Here is a 23,058-nt window from a genome sequence, read left to right as displayed (position 1 = left end):
ATTAAAACCATTACTGGAGCTTCCCAGGCCCTCCCGCAGGGCCTGAGGGGAGGCAGGGAGCCAGGCCCAGAGCGCAGCCCTCCACCGCTGGCTGGGTGGGTGGTGCTAACACAGGGCTCCCTCTGGGCACTGCTGCAGGGCCAGGGAGACCCCCAAGACTGTCCCCTCCCAAGGAGCCCCCAGGCCTTCTGGGGCCGGATGGACCTCAGCGGACCCATACGTGGTAAACAGGAGGCCCAGCCTAGCTGAGGGCAGGGCCAGCTTCCAGGCTCAGCTCAGGGCAAGACGGGGCCCAGGGAAGGGGGTGCTGGGTCTCAGGGCAGCCCTCAGCCGAGCCTCAGGGAGACGAGGGACTGTGACACGTAAGCACGCTGTGCAGGCCAGCCTGTAGCTCTCCGTGTCCCCGGAGCCCACTGCGACCCCAGGAGGGCGGGGCCCGCAGCGGCGGCCGTGCCCCACCCCAGGGGTGCGGAGTGGGCCCAGGCCGCGCCGTGCTTGCTCCCTGTGGCTTGTTGGGCTCGGTAGGAATCGCGGTAAAACACGTTTTCACTCGGGAATTTAATTAGCTGTGGTGGTGTGATGCTCCTACGCCCCAATTGGGGCAAATTCAAGAGTTTGGCAACCTCTTGGAAAGGGCCCGAAACCGCGCACAGGCTCGCGCTGAGCTCAGTCACCTGCCCACCTCCCACACACCTGGTCCGGCTTGGGTGCTACCAGCAGCTGAGTCACCCAAGGGAGTTGGGCCTCGGCATTCACAACCCACCTGGACCCACCGCACCAGGGCAGTGCCCTCCGGGCGGCGTGGCCCACAATGTCCCGTCACCCCGGGCACAGACAGCCTGTCGTTCTGCACGCCTCCACGAGAGACGGCCTTGGCCCAGGGCACAGGGGTAGTGGAAGTGCTGCTTGCTGCCCTCAGGAAGGCCTCCAGGAAGCAGGGCCCCTCGGACCAGCTGGAGTCCTGGGGACCTTGCCGGGACTGAACAGGGCCAGGCCTGTGCCACCCTCACCGGGAGGAGCCACCCCACCCTCTGCATGGAGGCAGACAGGAAGCACCTCCCAGGGGTGCACAGCCAGCGCAGGGCCAGATCCAGCGGCTTCTCTTCCTGTGAGCCCTGCACCCACGCCACTCCGGGGAGACACCGGGACCTCGGAGAGTCCAAGGCTTTTTCCCCATCAAAGGGCCCCAAGGCCCTGCCCAGAGCCTCCCTGAGGCCCGGCTGCCACACCCTGGATCTACAGGGGGCCCTGGAACTAATGCCCTGGAAACATCCTCCCAGAGCTGCCGGGCCAGGACGTGGAGGGCTGGGCACCTGAGTTTCCAAGATGTGTTTTAAAATGTGACCCCTTCACTATAAAGAAGATCCTCCCAGGATCTGTTGGGCAAGGAAAGGCTGCAGGCGTCCTCATGAAATGATAATAAAATCTCACCTCCTCTTCCAGAGCAGAATGAGCTTTAAAGTGCTTGATGGAAGTAAACTATTAAGGTTTGTTCACCATTCAGAGAAAAGCACCCGACAGGACACACGGCTGGAGATGTAAACTCCTCTCTGAGTTAGAGCGCGTGCCTGGAGCCCAGGGCGGGGCTGGGGAGCCGGGGGTGGGGGGAGGGGGGGGCAAGGACGTGCCAACTCTCAGTGGAGGACGTGGCGGTCACCCACCAGCACCGTGGGCACCCTGGAGGTGTCTGTCCCTGGTGGGGGATGGCCCATCCCCGGGGTGGGAAACACCTGTGCAGCCTGAAGGAGCAGGGGCCAGGGAGGCATCCGGGCAGGGAGGGGTCAGCCAGGACTGGGTCCACCTTCAGGTGAGCTGGAGCCACGGCAACCTTTGGGGTTTCACTGGCGCCTCCTCGCTTGCTTTGTGTGGAGACTCCGACCCTCTTCTCTGGGTGCCTTGGCAGAAGCAACTTTAAGCAAACAGATGAAGAAACACTAAGGATTAAGTCAAGTCCTGAGAATCAGGTTGTCGGCCAGCTCTCCCTCCACCTTGGCCAGAGCCGGTCTGGGTCTGAGGCAGGGGTGGTGTAAGGCGGGGCTGAGGCTGGGGTAGAAGCTGAGCCGGGGGCAGGAAGGGACAGTCACCAGAGGAGAGGGAGGTCCTGGGCCAGGCCGAGAACCGGCACCTCGCTGTCCTGGCTGAGCACAGGGGGAGGCCAGGAGAGGCGCCTTCTAGAGAACCCCTCTCCTCCCACCTGGTGTGAGGCCCCCGAGGACACACGCTTTACTTTCAGTGAGACAAGCAAGTCACACAACACTGAAGAGGAACTTCCCGTTTTTATTAAAGGAGAGAGAGACAGAGAGAGACGACGTGTGCACACCTGTGAACCGAGTGGAGGTGGGAGAGGACTTCTGTATCCTCTAGCCCCTTCAACAGCGATTGGATGTTTTAAACTACTGATGTGTGCTCCCACGGTATGAAAAAAGACCATTTACAAACTCAGCATCCCTTTCCCCCGACCCACAACGCCGCCCTTCCCCGCCAGGGTGTCCCAGGACACCGCCCGCCCGGCTCCTGCGGAAGGAGGCCGACCCGGCCCGGGCAGATGGAGCAGCAGCCTCGCCCGCTGCACTCCGGGGCGTCTCGAAGAGCAGGGCAGCTGGGGCTGCCTGAGGGAGGACCTTGCCCAAGGCAGAGCCCGAGGACCTCCCGGGGCCAGCTGGGAGCCCTCGGGGGCCGGAGGGCCATCCTGCAGCCTCTGAGCGCTGGGCGAGTTCTTTCTTAAAGACACTTTACAAAAATACTTTGTAATTGAGTTTAATAATCTTCCCCCTTCCAGAAAGGGCCTGACAGGCGCTGCCTGCTGCTCACTTCTGCCCCCTTCCAAATATTTTTACCTTATTTGGATGAAATGCATTATTTTTCTAATGAAAGGCTTTTTTTTCAAAGGGCTGTTTTCCCTCCGTCCAGCAGCTGCCTTTATTAGGCAGCAGTCACGCCGTTTTGGGGAGGGGTTTTTCCCTCCCTGGAATCACGCCAGACTCTCTGTCCTCAAAAGCTGAAATCGGGCGCTCAGGACCCGCAGGGCAAAAGGCCCCCGGGCCCAGCTTTTCATCCCTTTCTCCCGCAGTGAGTCCGGGGATCTGCGAGACAACCGAACCCCAGGTTGGGGAAGACACACCCCACAAGGTCCCCCAAGTGTCCGCTGCCCCGTGCTCACAGCTCTGGCCGCGTCTCCGTCCCAGGCTATCTGCCCTCTGCCCCCCCACCCCACCCCCGCCCCAGTCTGGTCCCATTGCAGGAGGGACCTCTGCAAAGTTACAGGCCGCGAGAAACAGTCACCAAGTAGAGGGGGACACCCTGAGACGGCTAACTCGAGACCCGGGCTTCCATTCCCTGAGGAGGGCAGAGCAGGGAAACCCTGTCTCCGGCCCCCGAGGCCCAGAGGTGCTTCCAACCGAGTCACCAGCCCTCTCTCTGCCTGTCATCCCAGGTCCGTCTGCCTGCCTGGCTCCCGGATGCTGGGCCCCTCGTCCAGACCAGGCTGGGAGCCCCTGGGGATGGAGAAACCTGGCTTCTTTAGGGATGGCAAGAGGCAGAAGTGACTCAACGGCGGGGTGGGGGTGGGGGGTGGGGGGGGTCTCTGCTTGTCCCTAGGGAGCATGAGCTGGGACATCACGTGAGGTTATGAGCATCAAAGACAAAACCTGGGAAACCAGGCTGGAGGGCCAGATACTCAGAGAGTCAGGGTGAGGGCCCCCTGCCTGAGAGCCAGGAAGGAGTTTACTGCGGGAGCCCGAAAAAGGGGCCTGGGCAGGAGGGGAAATGTTTTCTGAGACAAAACAGCCCCCATGCCAAGTCTCTCACCCTCGGCCAGCGGCCTCCTCCCTCCCCAGGGCCGGGCGGGTGGGAGGCCAGCGCTGCGGTCAGGAGGCCGGGGCCTCCCCGGAGGGTACATACCCGCTGCAGCTCCACCTCCGCGGCGGCCAGGGTGCCTGCACTTTGTCTCCAAAGCCCGTGTCTACACGAGGCACCGGACGGGACCAGGCCCTCTGACCCCCGCACACTGGGCCACAGCACTGGGGGCTCGAGGGGGCCGAGTGGTCCCGGGAAGGAGTGTCCCATGCTGTTTTTCTGGGTTTAGCTAAATGCTGTGTGAAGGGTAAAGGGAGACAGGGAGGGTGAGAGGGAGACGAGACGGGGGAGGACGAGGGAACGAGACACACTCTCCTGGGAGCACATGCATCCATTTAAGGAAGGTGAGCTCATCACACTCCACACCAGGTCTATATACAGTAGCGTGAGGTCCCTTTCCTCCTGGATCAGAACGTCGCCCTCCAGCAGCCACTCAGGACCGAGGACGAGACCCTCCAGCTGTGGGTGAGCGGCTGCGACACCTGCCTTAGGGGAGAGACTGGCCGAGGGAAGCAGGGGCTGCCCCCATCAGGCCCACCGCAGGGCTGCCGGGCGCCACCCCCGCGGCCCCTCCCCGGGCCCACCTGGTGCGGCCTTAGCCGAGATCCACCCCTGGGCACGGGGTGCCGTGAGCAGACAGGGAGCCACAGGCAGGAATTAAATAGTGGCAACTCATATTTATTACAATTATATACAGTCGTATCTTATATTCTGAAACCTATACCTGATCACACAAAAGAACACGTGTTTGGGGGGCAGGGCGGGGCAGGGGACAGACAGGAAGGCCCTGTGCCTGGCTCCTAGTGGAGGTGGGACCACATCTCGCCACGGCAGTAGCTGGGCCACGATGCGGCAAGCGAACAGTCGGGAGCAGCGTGATGTCGTGGGTGGCGGACGACGGGCTGCGGCTGTGACGGGCACACGAGGGTGGCATCGTCCGGGCAGGGACTGGCTGGGGGGCCCGGGGGGCCCTCACCCAGAGGGGAGCGCAGAGCCGTTGCTTTGGGGATCACGAGAGCGCGGCCCCCTTGGTCACTGGTGAGAAGCAGTGAGGGAGCCGGGGCGGAGGGAAGGGACGGCAGACGCCAGGCCCCGCGGCTCCTCCTCCAGAGGGTCAGGAGTCAGGTAATAAAACTACCTCTTGTCATGCACGGCGTTAGGTTGGCTAAGAAGCCCAGCAGACACCCCTGGATGGGACGTCTGCCTGGGAGGGGGCTTGGGGGGGCTTGCGCCCAGAGAGTTCGGAGCGCTCGGCCTGACATGAGAACAAGGTCAGAGGCCTGTCTGTCGGCGGTGGGCGGGGTGGACAGGCTTCGGCCCTCACGCCGCCCAGGCCGGCGAGGCTGCGCAGCCCTGCCCCCGCGGGGCTCAAGGCCACGCCCTGCACCTGGACCCGACCCCGGCGCCTAGTCCCGCTCGCTCTCGTTGCTGGCGCCCTCGGGCCGCCGCAGCTTCTCCACCTGCTCGTTGATCTGGCCGTCCCCACCCCGGCGGTCCTCCCTCTGCACCCCCAGGCGGTCCTCCTCGTCCACGCGGCTCACGTCCTCGTCCTCCTCGTCCTCCTCATCCCCCCTCTTCTCCTCCTCGCCCTGCACCTCCATCCTCACCTGGCCCTTGACGTCCACCACCCCCTCGCCCTCCTCCTGGGGGCCCAACAGGTGGTACGTGGCCGTGGAGCCCTCGGGGCTGTGGCCCTCCTTCACGGGCGAGGACGACGTGGACTCGTTGCTGACGGGCGAGATGTCACTGCTGCTGTGGTGGTTCACGGCCGCGGGGCTGGAGGGTGACGGGGACTTGACCGGGATCTGCCAGGAGGGGATCTTCGGGGCTGAAGGGGAAGGGGGGAACTGCCTCCTGGCCGAGGAGGGAGAAGACGGCAGGGTCACCCACAGAAGAGCCGCACCCTCCCGACCCAGAACGCTCACGGAGGCTGAGCAGCCACCCCAGGGCCACTGAGCAGGGGACAGGGCCAGGGGACAGGCTGGAGCTCGGCCGCCCACGCCCACCTCCCCTCCCTCCCCCTCCTCTGGAAACAAGGCCTCTTGGCCCGTTGAGGTGGTAGCAGCTGAGACGGAAGCCAGAGGCACCAGGGCTGCGTGCAGAGCCCCCAGTCCACTCAGGGTGCCTCCTGGGGTCCCCTCTGCCTGGGGCCAGGCCCGCCCTCCCTGGCAGCTGCCGGACACTTGGCTCCGGGGGCCCTGCCACGCCCTGGCGCCCGTTCCCTCCCACCCTTACAGCACTGTCCCAGCCTCCAGGCCTGGGAGGGACAGCGAGCAACAGTGGGGAGCCAGAAGCCTGGGAAGCCAAGACCCCTGGGCCTCCACTCTCACCTGCCTGTGGCCTGGGCAAAGGCAGCCCGTGGGAGAGCCTGGCCACTGGTCTCGGGGTCAGAGACATCAGAACCAGAAGGGTTGGTGAACTAGCACTTTTCTAGAAAACCTCCGAGCTCGACACTTGACAGAAGAGCCAGTTCTCCCTCCCACTCCTGCGTCCCTGCCCTGGGTCCTGGGCCAGCAGCCAGCCCAGCCCAGACCTGGGAAGTCAGGTCCGCTTGGCAAGGGCTTGGACATCAAGCTCGAGGACAGGCGGGATCACCCCTGCCTGAGCTGGGAGGACAAAGGTCTGCCGCCTCCTGGGCTGCCCACCAGACCACCAGCTCTGGCCCCGGACAGCCCTTCACCTCAGACCCTGCCACGGAGAGCGCACAGTCGGGGCCTCGGCGTTCACCGTGTCCCCAGCGGACAGCCCTCTGGTGCCCCGAGCTCAGCCGTGCCTCTCTTAAGGCCGCGCTCTTTTCCCCACAGACAGCCTGGAGGTGGGTGGCTTGGAGAACTGGGTCCTCTGGTTGGGACCACGAGACGCTGCCGGCCCCCATCACTGACCTGGAGTGAAGGCCCCCGCCTTGCTCAGCCCCCACTAACCCCCCGGGCGCCCTGCAGGAGGGGCGGCCCAGGACACAGGACTTCCAGTTTTAAAAACAGACGGGCCCAGGCAAGCCCGGACAAGCTGGTCACCCTCCTGTACAGCAGAGTGAGACCACAAGAGCCGGGGTGTGGGGAGGTGGGCACTGCGTCTGCCTCTGCCTTGAATCGTAGGGCTCTTCAAACTGAGCAGGAACAGAGACCCCTGGCCTGGCCCTCTGGGGGGACCTTCTCTGGGACCAAGCCGTCACTGAGAGGTCCAGCCGGGGCTGAGGACAGGGGAGGAGATGGCCCTATCTGGAGGGGTGGGGAGTCTCTCCTCTGCTCAAGGCCCTGCTTCTGGCTCCAGCTGCCCTTGACTGGGTCTTGACAGGACCAAGTGACTGTATCTCAAAACTCGTGGGCGAGGGGCCTCCCTGGTGGCGCGGTGGTTGAGAGTCCGCCTGCCGATGCAGGGGATACGGGTTCGTGCCCCGGTCTGGGAGGATCCCATATGCCGCGGAGCGGCTGGGCCCGTGAGCCATGGCCGCTGGGCCTGCGCGTCCGGAGCCTGCGCGTCCGGAGCCTGTGCTCCGCAGCGGGGGAGGCCACAACAGTGAGAGGCCCGCATACCACAAAAAGAAAAAAAAAAAAAAGAAAAAAAAAAAACTCGTGGGCGGGCTTCCCTGGTGGCGCAGTGGTTGAGAGTCCGCCTGCTGATGCAGGGGACACGGGTTCGTGCCCCGGTCCGGGAAGATCCCACATGCCGCGGAGCGGCTGGGCCCGTGAGCCATGGCCGCTGAGCCTGCGCGTCCGGAGCCTGTGCTCCGCAATGGGAGAGGCCACAACAGTGAGAGGCCCGCGTACCGCAAAAAAAAAAAAAAACTCGTGGGCACTACAGGCTGTCACCCCTAGAGCGGGGAGGGAGAGGCCAACCAGGGAGGGAAGGTGGAAGCGCAAGAGATTCCCAAACTCAATGCCTGAATCATGCAGCTCAATCTGGGGTGGGATGCACAGGGGCCCCCCAGGGAGACGTGCCCCCCCCACCCCCAATGGCTGGCAGCTGGATGGGCCTCAAGAGCTCCCTCCCCCAAGTCAAAGTCAGAGAGCAGAACAGAAGCCCGCGCCTTTTCAGTTCCTACCGATTTAAAAGAAGTCCTTTCAAGGAGTTAATCTCCGACTTGAGTTCATTGATGTTCTGGGACTCCAGGATCCAGTTGGTGGAAGTGGTGGCCTGAAAGTCACACAGGGGACAGGGGATCAGAGCGGCACCTCCTCCCACCCCTTGGAGCTCAGACTGCTGGGGTGGCAAGGAAGACCCCAGGGGGATTCCGTGTCCTGCGTGCCAGCCGGGAACCCCCTCGGTACGGTTCTGCTGTGGCCCATTCAGGGGTCTGCCTGCCTGGATCTCTGTTTAAGTGACGACTCCCTTAGAACAAACATTCCCACAAGTCTATTTGGATAGCTGACTATATTAGGGAATCATGACATGCATTCAGGTGTGATAGTGGCATCCTGGTTATGTAAAATAAAACATCAACAACAAAAGAGCCCTTATCTTTTATAGAAGTGTCTGAATATGAAATGATATGCTCTCTGGGATGTGCTTCAAAATCACCTGCGGGTAGGGGTACGGCAGGACGGGCCCGAGGCAACGGCTGCAGCTGTGTAGCCAGAACGTGTGGGCTTGCTGTGCAGCCCCCCCCCATTTCCAGATGTATTTGAAACATTCCATTAAAACAAAACTATTAAGATAAATAAATTCCATCTCTACAACAACGACTCCCTCCACCTAAGTCCCTCTCCCTGCAGAGAGATCACACATACACACACACACACACACACACACACACACACGGGAACTCTGGGGCTGGGACAGGCAGCCACCTCAACCACAGGTACCAGGAGCCTGGCACCTGGAGCCTCCTTGGAGGGTCAAGGGAGACACCTGAGCACCTGCCTGGCCCATCCCCCAGCTCTACTCTCAATCATGCCCAGAAGGCAGGCTTCGCCCAGGATACCCTTCCCCACGCAGCTGTAACGTCAGGCCACACACTGGGCCCCGCTGTCTGCACAGCCAGGAGCCGAGGGCCAGGCCGCCCATCTGCAGCTGTTCTTCGGGATGACCCTGAAGGTTCAGCAGGGAGAACGAAGACGTCCCAGAGGAGGGCCCACAGGGGAAGCAGCCACAGGAACCTCAGACAAACGCCACCCTTCCCCGCACACCTTCCCCTTTGACACTGTTTTCTATGTAAACTTCAAACAACCACACCTTTCTTTGGCAATCTTGCTGGAACAGATGGAGAGGAGGTCCCCCAAACGGCAGCTGCCTCGGCCAAGCTGCCTGCGAAGTGTTTACGGGCCAGTCCCAGGTGTGATGGCCTCGGGTGCGTGGGCCTCTGCCTACGGGTACAAGGCCCCTGCCGCCTGCCACAGAACACCCGGGCCCTGACTTCAGGAGAGCGTGGGGAGCCCCAGGCTGGCAGCGCGGAGGGGCCCCGCACATTCCCACCAGCCTGCGGGGCTCTAAGGTGGGGTGAGGGGTGCTGTGGGTCCCGCCTCGGCCGGCAGCCCAGCCCGGCTCCGCAGCGGGAAGCCCCCCCGCGGGGGCTGCGGGCCTCAGGAAAGACACCCCGGGCAGCCTCGGAATGAGCGCACACAGGCGCTCAGCCGCCCTCACACACATCCCCTCGGGGTCCCCACTCCAGACCACCAGACAGCGCAGACCCAGGAGCCACTGCTCTGGCCTCTCTGAGACCTTGAAAGCTATAGCAGCCCATTAACAAGGGAGCAATTTCCACTCACCGGCCTACAAAGGACTCAAATTTCCAAACGCATATGGTGCCAGATGCCAGGATTTAGAAATAAAATCTGACATCTGGGGCTTTTTAGCCAGTCTCTAAAAAACAGTTGTAGAAAATTCCCAGCCTTCAGTTTTATGTAGGTTTTTTAATTACTGAATGCTCTTCTTTTTAATTTTTTACAGTGCTGCAGTAGGGGTTTGGAAGCCAGATATAAAAACTTACATTACAGCTGAGAAAACACAGCTCTGAGTCTTTGGTTTATGGGGTAACCGAAGCCTTCACACAGATGGGTTTAGACACCAGTGAGCACGGCTTCAGCAGAGCAGAGAATGAAAGGGGCTGGGGGCGGGCGGTGGGGGGGCATCAGAAAAACAAGCACGAGACACCCTCAGAGGCGGCGCTCAAACGCTACCCCGGGCCCCCCACCCCTCCTAAAATGCAACATGTGGTCTTAATCTTAATGCTTAAGGTCTGAAAACAGTTTTCCAACTTCTGGAAAGGCTTCTGGCCACTGGCAGGCTGCCGCTCAGGAAGACAGTGGAGGAGAGGTGGTCGCAGGTCGTGACCGCCTCCTCGGCTGCTTTACGGGCCGCCCGCCCGCCCGCCCGCGGGGCGCGTGCGCGGTGGCTGGCGGTGGCCGCTGGCCTCCGTGGGTGGGGTACCCCACGAGAGGGTTCTCGGGGACCCCCTTCACGGGAGGGCCGGCTCACACGGAGTCGCGCACTGGGGTGGGGCTCCCTCTGGGAGAGCTGCTCGGAGCGAGATCCTTTACAGCACGGCGGCGTGGAAGCAGCCAGAAAGCAACCCGGGAGGCGGGGATGGAGTGGGGAGGGCAGTGGACGCCCTGGAGCCACTGGACCGCTGTCTTCCGGGCCCAGTCTGTCTCGGGAACACCCGGTCACACACGCACAGAACCCAGACCCAAAGCCTGCCACGCCGGGGCTGACGGGAGCCAGGCTCCGTCCTCAGTGGGGACAGGCAACGAGGGAGGTGCGGTACAGCTCCCTCTTACAGACGAGGGGACAGCAAGTCACCTGTCTGCGGTCACACAGGTAGCACGGGGCACAGGAGAGCCTGAACCCCGGTGGTCTGATCCTAGGGTCTGATGTTGCCAAGACAGCTCCAGATGTGCGAAGTGAGAGACGGAAGCCGCCTCAGTCGACCCCAGGTGGGTCTACACTCCTCTGGGGGTTACCGGATCCCGAGGCCTGGGTTTGGGGCACCCACCCACGGCAGCACCTCAGCCCAGGTCTGGGCTCACACTCCCCCAACCCTGTTCCCTGCGCTCACTCTCGGCAACACTGGGACCTCTGACCTAACTTGCGGCGGAGACCACCCCGGGTCGACACCGGCCACCACCAGATCTGGGGCGTGTGCTGCCACGGGAGGGCCACAGGCACAGAGCTGCTTTTCCTCCCTCCTGTTGGGAGGTGACACGGAGACAGAAAGGACAGCCTCCGTCCCTGAATGCCACACCACCAGCACGGTGACCGCCTCCTGTCTCTACAAGGGCAGGGTCACCAGTGTCAGAAGAGACAACATCAGACCCCAGCGGATGCCGTGACCTGGGCACAAAGGACAGGAGTGAAGAGCCGTGCAGGGCAGACCCGGACCTAGAGGGACCAGAGGGTCGGGGACAAGTACCTTGGCTGTGGCCAGTTCGTGCGCGAGCTCCTGGACTTTCTGCTGCTGCTGGATCAGCAGCTCCTGGACAGAGGCTAAAGTCATCTGTAACTGAGTCACTGGGAGGAAAGAGCAGGTGCATCTCTGTTAAGTGATACAGATTCTTCCTTCTGTCCACACACCTATAAGCTGCTGCATCTAATTTATCTGCAGACATTCCCCCCCGCCCCCCCAGCCCGTGCAATCCACATAATTCATCTGCACTCTGGGGCATCTACCTGCACTGTATCTCACCTCTAGTATTTCTGCTTTATCTTTCTATTGTGTAGTTGTCCGCGGTCAACAGTATGTCCGTCCAAAACCTCTCCCCTCTAATTCTATCTGTTTATGATTCGCTTGGCTCTTGCAACTTCCATCCTGCCTGCATCCCCCATCTCCCGGGCCTCCCCACGCCACTGCAGAACTCATGGAAAGTCTCCAATCCTGGGAGAGAGACATCTCAGTCCACAACGTCCCAGAGGGTTACAAACTGCAAATCCCATTTCCTTACGCTCCTTCCTGTCCTCCCCACCCAACCCAGAGGCTGCTGGAGCTCCCGGCCCACCGTCAGCCTCCGAGGAGACATGCCAGCAGGGCATGTGCTCCAGAGGGTTTCCGAGGGCTTCACAAACATGCCCCCGAGGGACAGACTCCTGCCTGGGATAGGCAGCTCTCTAGTTTGCCAGAGTTTTTAGATTCAGAGGCTCCATCTAGTAAACAAGTTTATAAAGGAGAAAACCACCTCCGGCGCGACAGGTCCCAGCTAATCTGGGCCATCACTGGGGCACCGGGTAATGAACGTGAGCCCCGTGGAGTCGATGACAGAGGAGGTGGCCAGGGTCCCTGGAGCCGCAGTAATTACAGCCTCTCTTGACCCTGTGTTGGATTCTTAGAGGGAAGGGGGAACATTGCTGAAAACCCCCCTGAAAACCTCATAGAAGCAGAAATTAAAAATGAACTTTACAGCCCTTAGAAAGGCTGTCATTTTATTCCCCTTATTAATATTCTGAGGTTGGGAGCCTTTCCGTAAAAACATAATTAATCGAGGCCGCGCCGACAGTAAACAAGCAATTTCAAATTAAACCGAAATGACGGCGGCTTCATTTGCAAATGTGAACAGATTCTCAGAGCAGATAAATGAAGTCACCACACAAAGTGGAGACGGAGGGGAGAGGGGAGGGGGCAAAGAAGGGGCTGCTCGGAGAAGGCTTTGAGGGGTGACTTGGTGGAGTCATTAATCTTTACCTGTCTGTGCCACGCTGCCACTCAGCTCTGAGAGACTCGCCTCCATCCTCTCCAGTTGCTTCCTGTCCTCCCGGCCGCCCATGATGAGGGGGAGCAGGTATTTCTGCAAGAAGCAGGGTGCACGTGAGCAATGGGTACGTACTTGGGATACTCTTCAACAGCCTCTCAAATTCTGCCGACCAACTTTCTCTCCATCAACCCCGGGTTTCGGAAACCCTACGCCAACACCGTAAATGAACAAGACATCCGAAAATTATGAGGCTGTGATTACAACCACATTAAAAAAAAAAAAAAACTCTGTTTGAATCAGGACCAGAACCAGGGAACAGGGACACAAAAAATCAATTTGACCCACTATGATGGAGCACTTTTTGGTTCTTTTAGATTTTTAAATGTTGCTGTATACAATACTTCTGTGTCCAAAAATACTCAAAATTCTACTTTAAAAGTTGTATATCATAAAAATGCAAAAGGTTATACAAGAAAGTGATGCCACTGGTGGCTTCCAGGGGGGAGTGGGAGGGAAGTTTGCTGTACACTTTTCTGAACCTTTAACGTCTTGAACCACGTGAATGAATTCTCCATTCGGAAACAAACAAGTAAAAATAAACAAAAAAATTATTCAAGAAACAAGATCAAAATCCACAACAGATTTGTGGGACCTTTGGCTCTTCCACTAGGAGGGGATAATAACATGGGTATTCCGAGGCTGCCTGAGGAGGTCACGCCCATTCTTCTTCGAAAAGCCTTGAATCCTCAGAACAAGCTTCCTTCAGTCAGAGTTCAATGCAGCCAGACCCTCCCAGAACTGAGACATGGGGCAGAGGGGGAGCAAGGCGCAGAACCAGGAGAGACTGACCGTGGGGGAAAAGGAAGCTGATGCTGCAGGGCGATCTTGAATGTTCTGAGAACCTCGGAACATTCGGGAGGAAGGCCGACGGGGCACAGCTGGTAACTGACGGCCTGCTTGGAGGTGTGAAGGGATAGAGAGGGGTGGGCGGCAAGGTGCCCGCCGGGAGAGCCGGACAAAAGAACATGGGCTCCAAACTCCAAAAGCTCTGGACGTGGAGCCCCCCACCTGAGGAGCGTGACACCAGTCACCAACTTTACTGGGGTGGCACCAGGGGTGGCACAGGGCAAGCCTGGCAGGTGTCATAACTGGCAGGTGTGACCAAAGGAGACTTTGGTTCTTACTCCATTCGGGCCCCAGAGGGGAAAAGACAGCAACTTCTCCATTAAGGCTTCTGTACTGGGGAAGATAGGAGGTCTCTCACAAGGGGCCTGTCAAAGAACTCACTTCAAGAGCAACTCCTAAGTGAAGACCACCATTTAGCATACGTATAGGAGCATTTTCTATTTTGCAAAGTGCTTTTCAACCATCGTGTGAGTTATGACCCACAGCTGAGCTGAAACTCATAAAATGGAGCCTTACATCCCAGGTTGAAAATTTCCTAAGTATAAAAGTCAAGAAATTCTTACATGTGTAATGGACTAAAAATTCCATTTTTAAGATCAAAAATGCCAAGGAAAGGAACACATACACTACCCCAGCCAAAATCTTTACATATTTATAAAACAAGGTAACATCTTACCTCTCCTTTTTGTTTTTTAATTTAGCAGATGTTTTTTAAATTCTCTTGTCACCATCGTGACTGATCTCTCAATGTCTCTCTCTCTCTCTTTTTTTTTTTTTTTTGTGGTACGCGGGCCTCTCACTGTTGTGGCCGCTCCCGTTGTGGAGCACAGGCTCCGGACGCACAGGCTCAGCGGCCATGGCTCACAGGCCTAGCCTCTCCGTGGCATGTGGGATCCTCCCAGACCGGGGCACGAACCCGTGTCCGCTGCATTGGCAGGCAGACTCTCAACCGCTGTGCCACCAGGGAAACCCCAATGTCTCTTCTTTTTTAAAGTAGAGACTAAAGATCAGAGCTTCGTGAAAACAACTGATAATATCTCTGCTTTGCTCCAAGGGGAGCTATGCTTTCTGTCTCCACCAGATCACAGGCCGTCCAAGGGGAGCCATGTGACTATCAGGTACCGCTCAGTAGAGCTGGGACATTGATGTGAGAATCCTGTCTTAGCATATTCTTCTTCTTGGTGACTGTACGCAGTCAGTGGTTGGAAATAGGCTTTCAGGCCACAATGGCATCAGAGGGAGAAGTCCCAGGACCCAGAACATCTTGTTTCTGGATTTCTAACGTGGAGATTCCCAACTTCAAGAATAAATGCTACACTGAAAAGATTATATTCTGCTACAACTCTGTCATTAGCTTTTGCACTTAAGTGAAAAATTAAGAATCCCAGAGTACAATGCTGAAACATGTTTCATGTGCTAAAAGTTAAACATGGGGGGACTTCCCTGGCGGTCTAGTGGTTAGGACTCCGTGCTTCCACTGTAGTGGGTACGGGTTTGATCCCTGGTCGGGGGGAACTAGGATCTAGCAAGTTGCGTGGCGTGGCCAAAAAAAAAAAAAAAAAAAAAAAAGGTACAACATGAGTCTGGATAGTCATTCAGATTCTTTTTTAAAAATCTCCAAATCAGAGATGGAGTCGCAGGTGGCCTCAGAAGGAAAGGGGGCTTCTCTTTCCAGGACCAGCAAGAGTAAGTCCGCCGGCCACTCTTTTACCTTTTGTCTCTGAGGACCTACCCTGGCTCTGCAACTTCTAAAAAAGACTCAACTTGCTTCAAATCAAAGTTAGTAGCTGGTCATTAGTATCTGATTAGTATCTGGTATCAAGGAAGTAAACGTTACGTCACGCCTGCAGCTCCGTTGTAAGCAATGAACTCTGGGATCCTGAGGGTTGACTACGTAGTCCATGTAAAGCCCTAGGTTTACACGGATGCCAACACAATACACAGGGGGAGAAGGTAGATCCTGTAGATACGTTCGTACTGAGATTCTCAAGAGCGTACAGAGCGCCTCCTGTGTGCTGGGCACAGAGCACCTTCCAGGGGAGCACTGACTCCTTTCAGCATCACAACAGCCTCGTAAGGTAGGTACTATTGTCCCCATGTTACACACAGAACCGCTGAGCCTGCGGTCACACAGCTGCCAAGTGGCAGAGCCAGGGTGCAACCCAGGCAGCTGGGCCCCAGCGTTCGTGCCCTTAACCACACGTCATTCTGTCTCTCAGAAAGGTCTGGCCTGCTCACTAAGTGCCAGGCACTGTTCTAAGTATCTGATGTGGCTCGTTGATCGACGGGCCTCGTCACCCTGTGCAGCAGGGACTTGGAGGGGAGGTGCCGAGTCCAGTAGATGAGGCGGGTCTGAACCTGCCAAGCGCACCCACCCGGGTGGGAACAGGACCAGGACTTGACCTGGACGCCCCTCAGCGAGCGAGATCATCAGGGCGCTCGGCCTCTGCAGGCAGGCCCACTGCTGCCCCCGGGCTCAGGGCAGCGCCAAGGGGGTGCAGGGAGGGGCAGCTTACCTTGTAGAGCTGGTGAAAGCCAAACGCTATCCCTGCCATGATGATGGCCAAGGCGCTGTAATCTCTCCACCGGGAACCCGCAGGGCCTAAGGTCGGGGGAAAAGGCATGTCAGGAGAAGAGGCACTGGCACTGGCACTGACCCCCCTGAGGCAGGAGAGCACGTGGATTCAGGCTCCTCATCTCAGCCGGCGGGTGTGTCTCGTGCTCAGATGGCGGGTGAGCATCAGGATGCGGCTGGGCTGCGTCTCCCTCCTCCTCCCAGGCCCCTGGACTGTGCAGCTGCCGTGGGCTGGTGTCTAGACGGGCTGAGGCCCGGGGTGGGAGGTGGGCGGCAGAGGCGATCTGAAGACCTAGGGCACGGGCTCCACTTCGAGGAATAAAGGATCCAGTGAGGCTGCCATGAGCACACCTAGGTGTGCACGAATACACGCCCACACTCCCTCTTACGTGAGCGTGGAGCCACCTCAGAGCAGGGCAAAGTCTGCATCACCTGTTTATTCAACTTGATGAAGCCCTGACAGGGTGCACGACAGTGCCGTAGGCACGGGTTACAGTGGTGGCGAGACCCCTGCCCTGTTCTGCTCTCACATTGAGCCTGGTGGAGAGGAGACAGCCTACCAACAACCGAACGAGGTGGCTCCGGACAGCGATCGAGAACACCGAACGGGACCAGGAGAGAGTGCGGATGGCAGGGCCTCGGAGGAGGATGCCGAGACCTGTGCGGTCCCGGGCACGGCGCTCAGGCAGGGGACAAGAAGTGCAAAGGCTGAGGCTGACCTGTGCTCAAGCAGACGGGGGAGCCCCTGGGCTTCACCCAGGGTGACGGGGTTACTGCTGGCCAAGAGACAGCAAGAGCAGAGAGGGGAGCGGTGGGGGGAGCGGGGTGGGGGGCAGGTGGGAAAGGCTGGCCTGGCGGTGAGCGCTCCCAAGGAACCTGCCCATCGTTTCACAAGCAGTGGGGTCACTGAAGGCTCTGAATCAGGGAGTGACGTGGTCAGCTCTGTGTTTTGGGAGAACATCAGGGAGCACCGAGAGCAGCTACAGGTGGGAGGCCATGGAGGCGAGAAAGCAGGGAGAGGCTACCGCAAGGGGCCTCCAAAGGCAAGAGGGACTGAGCCCAGGACGGACCGTCTCAGGGGATCCGGACACAGGCAGCTGGTCTTCATGTAGGATCAGGCCCTTCGGAACACAAAGTCCCCTCCAACCCCTGAATGAACTTCTAGTGCCAGAGGAGGAGAGGAGAGTTTTCTACTTCATAAACTTCCCCACGAACTGTTTACAAGGGCTTTCATGTCCATAACCTGATGTGACGCCCAGCGATTCTGTCAGGCACACGGGAAAGCACGAGCTCCTTCTGGAACGTCTACCTGAAGCAGCCACGTCCAGGCCACCCAGCTGCCTCCTCTCAAGGGACCAGCCACTGGGCAGGGGGCGGCGGGGGGAGGGGTGCGTGGGCCACTGTTTCCAGAACCATCCGTGGTGCAGGACACCACCAGTCTGTGGACTCAGACCAGGTGCCAGGACAGTGACCCAGAAGGCACCCACGTAAGGCACGCTGCTGTGACAAGGACCTGGGATCTGGAAGTGGATCTATGAGAGAAGGTGAGGGAGGAAGAGCCACCGCACTCCACACGCGGCCGGGCGCCTCATCTCCTCCAAGACGGACGCCTGTGACTCCAGCCGTCCCCCTCCCCTGGGCCTGCAGGTACTGGCCACGTCCTGGCGCTTCATGACCAAAGGAGAGCAGGAGAGGGGCGGTTCTTAAAGTCCTTGGCAGGATGTGAGCACATGGGGAGGAGGGGCTGCTGGCATGCAGTCTGATTGGGGATCCAAGTGGCAAAGACCTCCAAGGGGGCGGGGAGGATGCTCCCTCTTCCCTGAGCTGCTGAAGGGGGCTCTCAGGAGGCAGAGACGATGGTGATGGGAGAGCCTGGAAGAGTGTCTCTCCCTGGCCACCCGACCCTGCCCCTGCCTGTGGATTCCACACGAGTTTCCCAATGTGGCCCAGCCCGGAGTCTCCTGCACAGACTGTGATCAACTCCCTTCTTGAGCTTACAGGTTTTGAATAGGTAATACACGCACATGGTCTAAACATCACACAGCACACGTCAGTCTACTGCAAAGGGGCTTCCTCCACCACCAAGAACCACTGTGTTAATAGTTTCTTCTTTATCCTGCAGAGAATTTTTATGCAAGTATGAGGCAACACACATGGGCATCATTTTCCTTCTCTTTTCCCCCATTTCTCATTCTTCTTTTTTGCTAATGCTGCATAATATTCCATTAAACCAATTCCCTAATGATGGACATTTAGATGATTTCCAGTCTTTTCCTATTTCACACAACGCTGCCATCAGTGAGCCTGTACATATGGCATCTCATGTACATGTACAAGTCCATCTGTAAACGTGAACTCCTAGGAGGCTGGGCCAGAGCAGTCTGAGATAGTCTGCCAAACTGTCCTCCATGGGGGCTGAACCAGTTCATTCCCACCTGTTTCCTCACAGCCACCCCAACATAATGGGTTAAGCACACGCACAGATTTCTGCCAGTACTAGAGCAAAACAACAGTACCTCCCTCTAGCTTTAATTTGCATTTACCTTATTACAAGTGAGGACTGAGCAATCTTTTCATCTGCATCTCCTTTTTGGTATACTATATGTTCCCTACTTTTCTACTCAATTTCTTTATTAATTTCCTTCCCCAATTCATGGAAACTTCTTATACAACAGGGAAATTAGCCCTCTGTCTGTGAAAGGAGTTGTAAAAACTCTTCCTAGTATATTTTTCTTTTGACTCTGCTTATGGTCTGCTTTTTGTGGCACAGAGTGTTTTCATGTTTACGTAAACATATCGATCTATTCTTTTACGGGTTCTGGGGTTTGGGTCACGGCGAGCCAAGACTCCCCACTCCTCTCCACGGTTGCACGGTGACACTCAGGGTTCACGTCTACACACTGTCTCCAGAAGGGAGCTCTGCTGCTTTGACCTGCAGTGAACACCCCCATCCGATGCGGAGCGACACAGAGAAGCGACCGCTAATCGTGAAATGGAAAACTCTGAGACGAGACCACTGAGGTAGACCTTTCACTGTGACGGTGAGAAGCCAGGAGGCTCCAGGTCCCAAGCAGGCACCTCTCTTGGCTCCGCCTGCTCTGCTCTGACTGCCTTGATTCCAACATCTGGTGCAAGTTCATTTTTAGGAGGAAAAATCAAAGACAGAGTAACCTTGCCACTTTTCAAAAGAGTCGCTGTGGATTGCAGCCCCACGCTGTTCCGTGGGGCTTCAATCCACACCCAGAACATCCATCTGTGCTGCGAAAATCCCCAGTATTCAAAATGGGCACATGTCCAGAAAGTTCTACTCACCAGTGACTTCTCAAATACCCACTAAATATCTTACAGGAAAACAGTTGCAACTGGCCTGAAAACTGGACCAGAACCCAGAGTTTGCTGCATCCTTCTTCTTTCCTGCAAACACACAGTGCATGCCTTGAGAAGTGCAGCCTCTCGTTCCGGGTAACACAGCCGAGGCTGAGCAGATGCTGGCAGGTCAAGGGTCCAAGAACCAGGACCCCTCCTACCGCTGCTCCCCGCTCTCTGGAGCCTGACCTCCTCAAGCACCAAGAAACACCTGTGGCTCCCTGCCAGCCGCACCTTCACCCCCGCACCGCTCCTTGTTTCTGCCGTGCTCACGTTAAGAACATTTTATTGCCCCCTGGTTTTCATTATTAATGAAAAGGGACCAGAATGATCTTTCCTAAAGTTCAGAGAGTCTATAAAGACAAGAAGCTGAAATGCCATTTTACTCGTTTTGGAGATGTGTGATACAATCCTGTCTTGTGGCAAAATGAAAAAAGAGAAAAACTAAGACGGAGCTAACTCTTATCCGTGGCACGCCTTTCAAGGGGTACAGACCAGGGCAACTGAGAAAGCACTCGGCATGACCCCAAACTAGCTCAGACCCCAGCCACGACCACCTGGAGCCCTCCCCGTTGCCCACCCTGGGGCCAATTTTTTCCAAGCCCAGTGCAGACCCCCAATGAGGGAACCCAGGGCACCTCGGAGCTACAGCCTCTTGTCACTATGCTCCTGAATGTCCAGAAAATACAGTCGAGGCAGAAAATAGGGCCCGTCGTTCTTCTGCTCCAGCTCAAAGGCAAGGGAAGTGGAATGAATGGGCTTTTCAAAAGCTTCAGAGCCTCTAGCCTGACAAAGACGCCCACCTGCAGACAAGGCAGACTGGGGGCCAAGCTGGCAAGAGGCCTGGTTCCACACCACCACCAGATGGTCCCAAAGACAGTTTTCTCTTCTCATCAAGCACAGACCATTTGACTGAAGGCGGCAGAGCTTTGCTAGATTTAAAGAACCCAGGGACAGTGAACATTACTACATCAGTCATAACAGGTGTCTGTCAGCGAGTTTCTCAGAGACAGCAGCATAATAAAAATGAAAAGACTCAATAATTTTGACATTCTGAGGACAACAAGAGAAAAGGAAGAAGCTGAGCGAAGTTCGGGAGGTGCACGGGCAGAGAAAAATGACTTAGAATATACGGAGAAGGGTTTAAGTAAAAAAGGGTGCCTTGAAATTGGGACATACAGAATGCGTTGCCTTGGGTGCCTGCCTACATTTTCCCACAGGCTTAGGAACAACAAGGTAAATAAACAAGTTTGTGAACTCACACCGTTTACCCAGGCCTACCTGTCAGCATCACTGCATGAAGAGAATCAGTAATCTCACTCACAGGACAGCTTTTTTGACTTCTCTTGTCTTGGTAATAATTGTGGCAATTCAGTGCCCGGAATAATCTCTCTACATCTTGTCCCTTGCCTATCTCGATGAGGTAGAAAAGAAAGACAACTCAAGTTTCATCAGATATATCAAGGGTCTTAAAGATTTTCTAGCCCAAATCTCTCAAGGGACAGATGGGGAACAAAGACTCTGAGATATTATGTACATGCCTGTAAGGTTAACAGGTAGTCCGTGCCAAATTAGAACCTGGGTCTTCTGAATCCCAAACTAGCACACTTTCCACTGTTACACATTTATCATCAAAGGACCTTGAAATGGTAGAACTCTATTGAAGTACCACTCTCTATACTTCTGGCCACTTAAATAAAAATTTACTGAAATCCCCAAAAAATAAAAAACAAAAGATGAAGAACCCAGGGACAATGGTATTTTTTACTGTCATTCAGATTCCAATTGTCTCCAGCACTCGCCCAACGGGCTTGACTCGCCAACTCGTCGAAAGGCCCAGCACTTTACCGGCACCTCATGGCTGGCCTCTCCTGAGGATGAACAGGCAGTCGACTGCGGCAGCATTTCTCATCCTGCACAGCTGCGCATTTCTGGGACTGCCTTCGCGTCTGAGGCTGCAACGAGGTCAGAAGTCAGACTACTGTAGGGGGAAGAGCGTCAGGTTCCTTGGAGCTCAACGCCTTCCTTACCCTCCCAAGGACTCCATCAACTAGCCTGAGCTCTGACAGTGCCCACAGGCCCTGCCTGCCCAAAAGGCTAGGGCTTCCGGTGAATCCATGGTGTATGGCAGCCGCCTCAGGGGCAGGAAAGCTGAACCCTAGGGCTCCCTAACCCTTCACTGAACACCAACTAAACCAACATTACTCAGTTCCTTTATTTGTATCTCAACCTACCAAGAGACTCTCACCTAGCAGGCGAGAACAGACATCACCAAATAAGGACACACATGTGGAGTGGGAATCGCGCACACAACACGGCATGAAACCACCGACTCAGGGACTCTCGGACACCAAGGAAATCCCACAATCCAGTAAAGAATCATCAACAAAAGAGAGCTGAAAGCTGTCATGAAATCATCCTGCTGAGACGATCTGGATCCAGTGATGTACTGGCTGACAACAGGGAGACGCTATCAAGTCCTTGGGGAGGCCGGCAGCCTGAGCACAGGGCAGGGCAGTGGCAGGCACTGGGCAAGCCTAGCTGCGGTCCCCTCCAGGCTCTTCAAGGCTGGAGCCGTGACTCCACAAAGCAGTAGCTTCTCAAATCATCCCATCAGCTTTGTTCGCAAGGCACGCTGAAAACTGAATGATAAGACAGGCTCATCCACAGTGAGGTACTGGAATAAAGCCAGTCCGCCAGATCAGTGCTTGTTACAGGAAAGGACTGCCAGGCTAAATGCACAGGGAGACTGGTGACCAGCTGAAAGGTACCACAGGCTGAGCTGTGGATGGCTGGCGGCGGCCAGAAAGACAAACCGACCCAGAGCACAGCAACTAGTAACAGAGCAGCTCTGCTCTGAACAGAAGCACCTGGGCAGCCTGGAAGGCAAAGGCACCACAGCAGCCCAACAGAAGTAACATTTGAAAACCCAAGGCCTGTCTTCACATGAACGTCCTGTGAAAGACGATCTTTCCCACTTCTCATGGGCTGCAATGCTATCAGCAGTGCCATCTTTAGGCAGGAAGGACACTGAGAGGCATATCCATATCCTCACTCACAGACTAAAAAATATGAGCTCTAATGAAACCGTAAGAATTCAGAAGAGTCCAGAAATGGACCCATGCTTGTGTGGTCAACTGATTTTTGACAAAGAAGCCAAGGCAGTTCTATGAGAAAAGGATAATCTTCACAACAATTGTGCTGGGACAACTGGATATCTGTAGGGGGATAAAAAATGAACCTTGACCCTTTCCTTACACCATACATAAAACTTAACTCAAAATAGATCATACACCTAAACAAAAAAGAAAAAACTGTAAGAAAACAGAAAACACAGAAGAAAATCTTTGCAACCTTGGGGTAGGCAAACACATCCTAAGATACAAAAAGCATGAACCAGGGACTTCTCTGGCAGTCCAGTGGCTAAGACTTCGCCTTCCAATGCAGGGGGTGCGGATTCGATCCCTGGTTGGGAGCTAAGCTCCCACATGCTTCGGGGCCAGAAAATCGAAAAACATAAAACAGAAGCAATATTGTAACAAATTCAATAAAGACCTAAAAAAAATGGTCCACGTCAAAAAATCTTTAAAAAACAAAACATAAACAAACCAAAAAAAGCATGAACCATAAAAGGAAAAAAAATGACAAAATGGACATCATCAAAATTTTAAGCTTTTGCTTTTCAAAAGGCACTGTCAAGAAAATATCTCCATAGGCTGGGAGAAAACATCTACA

At 56.4% G+C, this 23,058-nt stretch overlaps 1 protein-coding gene across 2 annotated transcripts in view; it reads right to left on the bottom strand.

Annotated features, from left to right (window-relative positions):
• Nucleotides 1-4,512: 4,512 nt before the first annotated feature.
• PEX14 (peroxisomal biogenesis factor 14) overlaps nt 4,513-23,058 on the bottom strand; it is a 140,244-nt gene continuing 121,698 nt past the window's right edge. For both annotated transcript variants that reach the window (XM_060088957.1, XM_060088958.1), the window contains 5 exons: nt 15,899-15,984; nt 12,467-12,569; nt 11,204-11,301; nt 7,898-7,989; nt 4,513-5,709 (listed from right to left, as the gene is read on the bottom strand). In XM_060088957.1, the coding sequence (XP_059944940.1) occupies nt 5,262-5,709; nt 7,898-7,989; nt 11,204-11,301; nt 12,467-12,569; nt 15,899-15,984 (827 nt within the window). In that variant the 3' untranslated portion in view covers nt 4,513-5,261. The remainder of the gene's footprint in view (nt 5,710-7,897; nt 7,990-11,203; nt 11,302-12,466; nt 12,570-15,898; nt 15,985-23,058) is intronic.

This window comes from Mesoplodon densirostris, chromosome 2 (genome assembly GCF_025265405.1).
Source record: "Mesoplodon densirostris isolate mMesDen1 chromosome 2, mMesDen1 primary haplotype, whole genome shotgun sequence".
NCBI lineage: Eukaryota > Metazoa > Chordata > Mammalia > Artiodactyla > Ziphiidae > Mesoplodon > Mesoplodon densirostris.
The sequence above is the reverse complement of the archived record's forward strand: the minus strand, read 5'-3'. Positions and strand labels throughout refer to the sequence as shown.